An 11,204-nucleotide genomic window follows, 5' to 3' on the forward strand; every position below is an offset into this window, starting at 1 on the left:
AGGTTTTTGCTACAGGGTGCGTGTGCTTGCCAGAAAGACAGAGAGAAACAGAGAGACAGAAAGCAATAAATCACCCCCCAGGGAGGATGGCCATGCCGCAATCCCTTCTCCACCATTCTCCTCTCAGGATCTTGGGCACACATGCACATGTACCCAGCATGAGTTTAAGCCACCAGGTCAGGAACTCGAACCATGGTTGACTCCGTGGGAGTCCAGCGACATAGCCATTATACCAACTGCTAGTTCCACTCCTATATTACTTTTATTATACTCAATGTAGAAAGAACATTGAGGATATTCAGGTAAAGTCATTTTACCTAAGATTGTGTCATTTACAAGAGACAGAGCCAAAATTCAAACGTAAACCTGCCTGGTTTCAAAGCCTGTGCCCATACGTGTGTAGGCACACTGCCTCCTGCTCAGAGGTCCCTGTGAAGAGATAAGAAGTCTTACCTGCAGCAACCTTTTTGCCCTCCTTCAGCTGGTTGGCTACATGTTTAGGCAGCATGGCATAAAGCAAGGTCTCGGTTTTCTTCTTCTCGATGGCCAAGTGCTTGGAGAGAATGCGCAACTCCTCCTTCTTCCTCTCCAGCTGGTTAGACAGTTCAATCTCAGCCAGTCGCTGCTGGTTCAGGAGGATGAGATCCCTGGTGGTGTCGTGGGGAGCGATGTCAGAAAGATGCATCTTGCGTTCCTCCAGCTCTTGCAGGCTGCGCAGCTTTGGAGAGCACATATACATCATGCACTGCATGGACTCCATCCAGATCATCTGGCCTTTAATTATGGAGAGAAGTGGGGCAAAACAGTATATAACCAAGAGGGGATAAGCCAAGCTCGCCAGGTAAACAAGCGTCACCACACAATATACGTTCTAGTCACCGCGGTCACGCCCTTTCCCTTTTAACTAACTATATTTTTCCTTTGTACAACAGCTCTCTGCACAACTTCTTTTCTTTTTCCTTTTCTTTACTTTCTTTTATTTTTATGATAGAAAGCAATTGTATATACATGTACCCATGCAAGAAAGAGAGAAGCACCCTCGACAGTCTCATCACATCAAGATTCCCTTTCCTCAACTCTCCAGCTCCTCAGGATCTTGGATACCCAACTGTGCCTTCAGGCTGTCCTGGGGATCAGAATCTGCAGCTGTCTCTGTGGCTTCCAGCACTGTAGTTCAGTTTCCATAAGCCTGGGCCTCATAGCTGCTCTTCATACTTTCAAGTGGCTCCAAATGGTTGGATTCAGCACAAGAAAGTGAGTCTTGTCTTGATTTCTGCTGATTGATGGCATTAGCCAGTTCCTCCCTGAAATCTCTTTCCAGCAATTCTCTGACACTACTTTCTTTCTGAAATTTCCTCTGCTTCTTTATCTGTCTGTGTTAGGTGTTTTGTTTTTCCCAATGCCTTAATGTTGCTGCTCACTAAGTTCTGTCTTGGTATTTTTTCTCTTTTAGCATTAAACAACTATACTCTATATCATGCTGTAGATGAATCTCAATTTTCAGAAAAACCTTCCTTCTTGGACCCAACGTGTATTTCTTTTAAAACAGGTATGTGAATTATCTCGTTGTAAAAGCAGCACACAAACCAAGCATGGTACATAATGGTAACAAAATGCTCTAGGATATGAGGCCACATGGAAAGGTCCCTAGTTTGCATCCTGAGGCCTTCCTGTGCATTCTGGGTGTGTGCATGTACCTATGGTGCTGGTTGGCTGAGGCTGGGAGGTAGGATTACAGCATGAAAGCCCTGTTAGGGCCTCTCTCTCTCTTTCCTCTCTTGTAGAAGAAAGAAATAAAACTAAATTTAACAGAAAATAGCATAAGTTAACTGCAGAAAATAAAACAAGTAAAAGAAAATAGTAAAAAAAAAACCAAAACACCTCATAATCACACCATACAGACAATTACTGTCAGTTTACAAGAATAAATCTTTTTATAACCAAAACAGGGGATTATCTAGCATCCTCATTTTGTAATTTGAATTTGTACTTAAAAAAATACATAACAGATATGCTTCCATAGCATTATCTATAGACACAAGTCATAAGTTTATCTGACTACATTGATTATACTGTTTTATTTAAATCATATGATAGCATTGATTTATTATTCAATAAACAACAGTGCAATAAACAAGCTTAAGTAAGTCTCTGTGTATAATGATGGCTGTTTTGTTACAGAATATATTTTTAAACATAGAATTACTTAAATAATATGGACATTTTTTGGACAGATTTTTGCTATAGGGAGCATGTGTTCGCCAGAAAGACAGAGACAGAAAGCGAGAAATCATCCCCCACAGGGGATGGTCATGCTGCAATCCCTTCTCCTCCATTCTCCTCTCAGGATCTTGGGCATGCGTGTACACACGCCTGGTGTGAATTTAAGCCACTGGGTCTGGAACTTGGACCGCAGTTGACTACATGGGAGTCCAGTGACATAGGCATTATGCCAACTGCTGGTCCCAATATGAACATTTTTAAGACTTTTGATACACATTGCTAGATCTCCATCTACCAATAGGATGATTGTCACCATTTATACTTTCATTGACAGATCGTTTTTTTTCTTTATTCTTTAACCTGGTATTTACTTATGGATACCTGCAACAGAATTTACCTCTAATCTCTATGCATTTTTTTTCTTTTTTTGTTTCTTTTTGTTTATTTGTTTTTAAACCACATACGCATTTAGTCCTTACTATGGGCCAGGTACATATTTTTTTTTAATTAGATTTTTGCTATAGGGTGTGTGTCCTCACTGAAGAGATGGGACAGAGAGACAGGAAGTTAGAAATCACCCCCAGGGGTGTGGCTATGCCATAATCTCTTCTCCTCCATTCTCCCCTTGGGATTTTGAGCATGCATGCACATGCACCTGGCATCAGTTTCAAGCCTCTGAATCTGGAACTCAAACCACATTCAGCCACATGGGAGTCTGGCAACATAATCATTACACTATCTGCTGGTTCCTAGACACTCTTTTTTAAAACATTGAAGATATAACAGCATTTCAAGCTGATAAAAATTCCTCAGTTTAAGTCATGTCTTTTCTCAATTAATCACACCTTTATCCAAGCAGGGAAGCTGGTAATGATTCTAACCCATCTTTTAACCCTTGCACCCAGTCACCATGTCCTGCCTTAATTATCTCATACATCTGTTCTCTGGCTGCCACCTAGTGCCACTATCTAAATTCATTTGGCACCTTAAAGCTTCTCACTTGCACACCAGTAATATCCACCACTTGGCCTCCCAGCCTCCATTTTCTCTGCATTCTGATCCATCCTTCACAGGCCTCCAGGGTAATCATTCTGAACCTCAAATTGACTGTGGCAGGCACTTAATAATATTTTCAACTGCATGACAGAGTTCAAGTCCTCATCTTGCTAGCCTCGCCTCTCATGACTCCACTCCATGACTCACTCAGATTCCCAAAATGCATCATTTTCCTCTCAAGTCTGCCTACATTTATTCTTACAATACCTAACTCTCAGTCGAATAGAAAGGCAACTCAGGATGTGTGCCCTCCTTACACCATATATAAAAATTAGCTCAAAATGAATCAAAGACACAAATGTAAGACTTAAAACTATAAAACTCTTAAAATAAAATTCAGAGGAAAAACTTCATGACATTGAATTTGGCAACAACTTTTTTAACATGATGCCAAAAGCACAGGCAACAAAAGAAAAAAAGATATCAATTGGATTGCAACAAAATTCAGAATCTCTGTCTGTCAAAAGACACAATTAATTAAGTGAAGAGGCAACCAACAGAATGGGAGAAAATATTTACAAAGCATATTTCCAATAAGGGATTCATATCCATAATATATAAAGGGCTCTTTTGACTCAACCACACACCACACACACACACACACACACACACACACACACAACCCAACTAGAGAAAACAGAGAAAAGACTCACATAGATATTTCTATAAAGAATGTGTAAAAATAGCCAATAAGCACATGAAAAGATGTTCAATGTTACTCATCACTAGGGAAATGCAAATCAAAGTTATTATAAAATATCACTTCACACCGATTAAGATAGCTATTATTAAAAATAAATAAAATGAAAGAAAGAAGAAAGAAAATAAGTGGTAAGGGGGAATGTACAGAAATTGGAGCCTTGTACACTATTGATGAGAATATAAAATGTTTCAGTGGCTATGAAAAACTGCACGGTGGTTCCTCAATAAATTAAAAATAAAATTACTATATGATTCTGAGATTCCAGTTCTGTATAGATATTCCAAAAACTTGAAAGCATTAAGTCAAAAAGACATTTGTATACCCATTTTCACAACATTATTATGCACAATAGTGAAAAATAGAAGTAACCCAAGTGTCTACCAACATGTGCATGTATAAAGAAAATATGGTATATACATACAATTATTCAGCCTTAAAAGGGAAAGAAGTTCTGAACATTGAAGACATTGCACTAAGTGAAATAAATCAGTCACAAAAGGACAGATACTGTATAATTCCACTTATATGAAATACCTAGAATAGTCAAATTTATAAAGACAGAAAGTAGAATGGTAGTTACCAGGAGTTAAAGAAAAGATAAATAGTAAATGATTGTTTCGTAGAGTTTTAGTTTTGCAAAAGATGAAAAAAATGTTCTGGAGATGGATGTTGATAACAGTTGCAACAATTTATGAATGTACTTAATGTCAATAAACTGTACACTTAAAAATGATTAAGATGGGGGCTAGCAGGTGGTGTGGTTGTTAAGGTGCTAGATTTCCATATGGCTGACCATGGTTCGAGTCCTTGACCTGGCAGCTTGCCTTCTCACTTTCCTTCTTTTTTCTCTGTCTCTCTCTGCTAAATTAAACTAAATTAAATAATTTTAAATGATTACATGGAAAATTTTATATTATGTTCATTTTACCACAATTAAAACAGAGACAAGATAAGTGCCCTACTAACAGTAGGTTAGATGATTATGTTGTTATATAAAGGACAGATGTTAGGGACCAGGTGGTGGTACAGTGCTAACATAATTGGATCCAGATGTAAAAGGTCCTGGGTTCACATCTTATAAATCTGACTTCAATAAATATAAATTTATAAAGTATATAATTTTATAATTATGTAGATAACTATGCCATATATAATTTCATTTATGTCTACACCAGACATGCTGGAGGAAATAAAATACATTTTTTACAAATTGGGCCAAGAAAAATATTGGGGGGTGGGAACTTGTTCTCTTTGTAGTCCCTGTCCCACATTTTAGGAAATTAAAAAACACATCTCTTCCCTTTCTGACCAATCTCCTATATAGGCAGGATACAATGGGACAGAAGGGAGATATCACCTCGAAGTTTGAGTGTGGGCTGATTTTTCCATGCTTCAGGCATCATTTCTCTTCGTGTCTTCAGGACAAATTGACTGTTGATAAATTTGCAAATGCTGAAAATGTTGAAGGTAACTTGAGGATGAATGATGGAGAAATAGTCATCTAATCGAATCTTTTGGGTTTGGAGACCTGGTACATATTTCTGAATATTTACTCCAGCTTGCTTGATCTTCAGCTATGCACAGAGGACAGATGTAAGATTGGGGAGTAAAAAACAACCTCCACCATAAATTTTCCCTTAAAAATAACATTTGGTCATACTTTGTGGCCACTGGAGGGAAAGGGGGTCAGTAATGAAATAAATAATAGATTCTTTTTAAAAAAATCAACTCTGTAGCTAATGTCTGAAAAGGGTAGTAAGGGAGTACTCAGAAGTATTTTTCTGACTAAGAAGCAGAGGTTAAAGCTCTCGCTTGGGCTAAATTTTTTTCTCTAGCTCTCTCTCTCTCTCCGTTTGTGTGTGTGTGTGTGTGTGTGTGTGTGTGTGTGTGTGTATGTTCATGCACAAACATGTCTGTCTGTCTTTCATTACTTAAAATGAAACCAGCAAATTCCTTAGCATTGAATCTGACACTCAGACTTCAGTTAAGGAGCCTATCAAGAGGATGAGGAGATTCCTTTCACTACTATCTCCAAGTAACACACAGGACGCAGTAAGATGGGAATCCTTTATATAAAATATTCAATGCCAGCATAGATGCTCAGGGATACTTAACCTCACTAACCATGGGGACTCAGGCTAGAGCAATCAACCTAACATTTTTGAAATACATATCCTTAAATTTTCTGATATTCTATGTCCAAAACTTAAAAAGAAAAAGAGTTTTTACAGTAGATGAGAATTTAAAATATTAATAGTGGCAATAATAATATTGTCCTGGGTTGCTGGGGAAAAGCTGAGGTACATTGATTTATGAATTCACCAGTGTTTCATATAGGGTTGTTAATTTACCTCAATTGGATCATTATTTCTTTGTAGGTAGAGATTACCCTCAGACGAGTAAATTTTATATAATCTAGTCCAGCAGAAAACTGGTAGGCGAAGACTTAATATCTCTATGGGTTCAAATAAACATCAGAGAAAATTACAATGACTGAAGGCATTTTAATTGATTTTTTACCAAATTCATCCTGCTTAATTGCACTTTGAGTTCATAGTCAATTAGTTGGTATATATTTTATCCAGGGAAATTGATAATGATCAAACTTAAAGGATCATGCTCATTATATCCACACAACAATGGCACAAGTTGGTTTAGACTCTTCCCCAACTTCAAGATGCAGAAAGTGAAGGTTTGTGGAATTTAAGATAGCCATGGTAGTCACAAGGATAGGCAGAGGTCACATTTAGAAATGCACACGGCCATCACTACTGGCTGTGTTCCGTTGTCTTACGTAGTGGACTTTAGTGTCACTTCCTTTTTTTCTTGCTCTTTAATGAGAAACTTTCCCATTCAACCACTAGGTTAAACCTCCCCTCCATACCTATTAGGAAGATTCTGCATTCTGGTTTCTGAAGGATTTCACAATATGAAAAGGAAGTCAATGGTCCTGTCAGACTGAAACCTAGTGCCCCCCCCCCCCCAAACATTTTCAGGGATTTGAAAGTCTCCACTAGCCATAAAGGACTATAAATCATGTTCCTTTCCCTAGCTTCTCCATAACTTCAAACTACAGAAGAAAGAACCTCTTACTGATTCATCAAATACAATATGGAAAGGAAACACATTGCAGAATGTCTTCTCTTCAATCCAGAGTCTCTCAGGATAAATTGGCTTGAAGGTGTTTGTGAGATGCCCTGGGTACAGAAAAAGAAAGTTCTGATGAGAGGCAGCTCCCACCACTGCCCTGCACAGAGCAGAATCAGGATAGAGATAGCTTCTTAAGCGTTTCACAGGCAAAGTGCAATCCCCACTCTTTAGCATGGGCTCCCTCAGCGTCTCCAGATGGCCACGGCAATTCTTCTTCCAAATTAAAACAAACAGAAAACTTGCTACCAGGTTGAGAAACCCTCCTGCCCCCTGCCAAGTTTCTGCCTGCCGCTGAAGAGTTTCTGGGCCAATTGAGTATGTCTCGCCATGAAAACAGAGTCAGCATTGAAACGGTGACAGCCAGACAATGAACTAGCAGAGGAGAGCGTGTGCGCCCAGCCCAGCGTCAGGGACATTTGCCATGGAGCTTTTTAGACTGACAGTTTTGGGTGGCACGTGAAAATTTAACCAACAGTTCTATTTGGCAGGGGGTAAAGATTCGAAATGGAGCCTTTTTGATATGAAAATCTCCTAGACAAAGGATGTCAGTTGTGTGTTTGACTCGCTTGCCATGGCTTGAAGAACTCAAAATGCAGCCCTTTGAGCCTGCAGACCTTCTCCAAGATGCATGTCATCTAACCCATGCGGCATAACAAGGAGCCGCCAGCTCCCTTCTCCCAGTGGGTCAGTTTTATTCTGATTCAGGTGTTAGGTGCTGATCTTTAGACCGGCTCAGTGCCCACAGGGGCACCCTAGGGAACCTTGTGATTTCATTCTGCAAATAAGAAGTTAGGGCTCTTTCACAAGGTCACCCAGCTGCTCAGGGTCAGAACATGCTTTCTAGGCTCTTGATCCAGCATTCTTTGCACAATTAGACTCTGGTTACTATCCAGATTTCCAATTCATAAATTCATCCCACTTAAGAAAGGCTGAATCCAGAAGATGAGCTATAGAAAAATGTATTGTTCTTGATAACACATCATTACTTATCCTCCTTTTCAACAGTCACCAATTGGGACTAATTTCTGCTCTCTATCCAGAGGCTTTCCCTTAGGACAGGAGAAACAGTAACTCCATGAAACCCAGCACAAACTAATGAAGCAGTGAAGGCAAGTAAGAGTCTGACTTCCTTCCTTCCTTCCTTCCTCCCTCCCTCCCTCCCTCCCTCCCTTCCCTTTTCTTTCTCTTTCTTTCCTTTCTTTTTCTCTCTTTCTTTCTCTACATGATAGAGCGAACTTATGTGTGCAAGAGAGAGAGCAAGCACACTCCACAGAGTCTTGTTATGTCATAATCCCCTTTCACCAGTCCTTCAGTTTCTCAGGATCCTGTGTGCCTGTGTGTACATTCAACATGCTTCAGATCAGTCCAAATCATGGTCATATATGTGGCTTCCAGCACTATAGTCCTGTATGCTGTGGACTGTGCTGTAAGGCTGAGCCAGAATCTGATTTTTAAAGTTAAAAACCATGGCTGCCAAATGCAAGGTCCACACAACTTGGTGGCATCATGATCACAGAGGGCATGGCCCCATTTGTGTACAGCAACTGCTACTCCTGAAAATCAAGCAACTGTTCTGATCTAGCCAAGCTGGGGAGAACAGTCCACTCACCTTTTCCAAACAAGACTACACTTCTCACAACGTCCCAGTGGGATTTCTTCATAAGACAAGCCGAGACATGCATATATTTCTCCTTCATCCTAAGGAAAGCTGCTTGGAGGTCCTGCAGATGGCAGGAAGAAAAGCAGAGGTAACTGGTCATGTGACTGGGGATGCACAAGCGCCATTTGCTGTACCTAGGTACATCTTTAAATGAGGAACAGTGTTTGTGGCCTGCGAACAGTGTGACAGCTCATGAGATCAGTTCTATCAAAATTTTGTAATTCCCAAGATTTTTTTTTTTTTATCAAATTAATTCTCATGCTGTTTCTCTGTCAGAGGCAGGAAGGATTCTACAAAAGCTCAAGATGGGGGTAGGATAATATCTGTCAGGGAAATCACACATCAATACCTTCTCTTCTTGTCGTTGAGGAGACTACAGTAGAAAGACTCTGAGATGGGCTTTGAATGCACTAAGTTATAAACACTCTGCTGTGCTCCAGAAACTACAGACTTAACCTGGACTTTTAAAGTAATATGGATACAGGGAGCTGTTCACCTAATACCTGTGGTATTTAGATAAATAATGGTCACCCTGTGAGTTACGATTAAGGTGGCCAAGCACAGGATTTTGAGTTGACTTCATATCCACAGCTGGCTCCAGTGGTAGAAGTGGGCACTAGAACCTTAAAAGGCAACTTATTTTTTTTTATAAAGAATTGTTTTATTTAACTTTATTTCTTTATTTTAATTTGACCAGAGAGGGATAGAGTGAGCGAGAGAAAGAGAAAAAAGTGAGAAAGCAAGCCACCAGGTCCAGGACTTGAACCACGGTTGGCCATGTGGGAGTCTAGTGCCCTTAACCACCATGCCACCTACCGGCCCCAAGGGCAACATATTTTAAAGAGATTGTAAAATAAACTACTGAGTCCAAATTTCAACCTTCATACCTGTGTTTGTGTAGGTGAAAATTCTCCAGAGTACTGTAGGTCTCAGAAAGCCTCCCAGTGTATGTCTAGTTAACCATAATTCAGTAGTTCTCAACCAGGAGTGATTTTATCCTCTATCCTCATCCTGGAGACACTCAGTAATGCCAGGAGACATTTTTGATTGCCATACTAGAAGGGTGGGTGCTACTGGTATCTAGTGGGTAGAGATTAGGATATTGCTAAACATCCCATAATATAAAGAACAGCCCATCTCAGGAAAGTATTATCTGATCTATAAAGTCAATAATGTTGAGAACAAAGGATGGTGTAAGTTACGTCGCTGGACTCCCAGACCAGGCGGCTTAAAACCCACACCAGGCGCATGTGCATGCCCAAAGTCCTGAGAGGAGAACGGAGGAGAAGGGACTGCAGTATGGCCATCTCCCCTGGAGATGCTTTCTTGCTTTCTGTCTCTCTGTCTCTCTAGTGAGAGCAAGAGCCCTATAGTGAAAATCTCTCTTTAAAAAAAGAATCAATTGTGGTAAGAGTGAGAAACCCTGCCTTAACACCACCATAAGGCCCAGTTGATCCTGTTGGGATAGATTGTTCCAAGACTAGTAGCTCTGCTCAGGTGGAACTGTGCTTTCTGAAGATGTAACAAACCCAGTACCTTTTTGTCTCTCTGGGTGTCCAGGCTGTCTTGCAACCTGTTTGGCTTTGCCCTTCTCATTTGCCTGCGATCCTTTTGCACAACCAGAAACACAACGTGCTCCTTTTTCCCTGTCCTCTCCACTTCTTCATTCATGTCAAGAATATCCATGGTCACTTCAATGTCAAAGAAGTCCTTGGCCACAGCCTCAATGATACCTGCAGCCAAAGGACAGTTACTTGTGAGGGATGGCAGAAGTCAGTTGTGTCAGCAAAAAATTATAAAATAATTAAATTATAGAAATTCTGATGAAAATTCCAGTTTACCAAGCCCAGGGCTTTCCTCAAATGGGCAGCATATGACAGATTAATAAAATAAGAATCTGTGGAAATTTCTTATGCATATCTGGATACCAAATATATTGTCACTATTAATTTTTTTTTTTTTTTGGAGAGATTTTCGCTGTAGGGCGCGTGCGCTCGCCAGACAGACAGAGAGAGACATAGAGACAGAAAGTGAGAAATCACCCCCCAGGGGGGATGGTCACGCCGCAATCCCTTCTCCTCCATTCTCCTCTCGGGATCTTGGGCACGCATGCACACGTGCCCGGTATGTTTTAAGCCACCGGGTCCGGGACGTGAACCACGGTTGACTACATGGGAGTCCAGCGACATAACCATTACACTAACTGCTGGTTCCCGTCACTATTAATTTTTAGCTCAGTATTTGTTTCTTTGTTATTTCAGGAACATATTTATCTCATTAAACAATCAAACAAACAAATCCTGGAGATAATATAAACAACATTCAGGTTTCTTTATTTTAAGAATTATTTTATGGGAACCAGCAGTTAGCATAATGGCTATGTCGCTGGACTCCCACATAGTCGACCATGGT

The 11,204-nt window shown here is 40.2% G+C and overlaps 1 protein-coding gene across 1 annotated transcript in view; it reads right to left on the reverse strand.

The window, feature by feature from the left end:
* LOC102485635 (guanylate cyclase soluble subunit beta-2) overlaps window positions 1-11,204 on the reverse strand; it is an 84,082-nt gene that overhangs the window by 29,656 nt on the left and 43,222 nt on the right. Inside the window, exons 7-11 of the mRNA XM_027772135.1 lie at window positions 10,329-10,525; window positions 8,742-8,853; window positions 7,076-7,179; window positions 5,340-5,556; window positions 454-774 (exon numbers count right to left, since the gene is read on the reverse strand). Of these exons, the coding sequence (XP_027627936.1) occupies window positions 454-774; window positions 5,340-5,556; window positions 7,076-7,179; window positions 8,742-8,853; window positions 10,329-10,525 (951 nt within the window). The remainder of the gene's footprint in view (window positions 1-453; window positions 775-5,339; window positions 5,557-7,075; window positions 7,180-8,741; window positions 8,854-10,328; window positions 10,526-11,204) is intronic.

The sequence above is a fragment of the Tupaia chinensis genome, unplaced genomic scaffold (genome assembly GCF_000334495.1).
Source record: "Tupaia chinensis unplaced genomic scaffold, TupChi_1.0 Scaffold000037_20, whole genome shotgun sequence".
Lineage (NCBI taxonomy): Eukaryota > Metazoa > Chordata > Mammalia > Scandentia > Tupaiidae > Tupaia > Tupaia belangeri.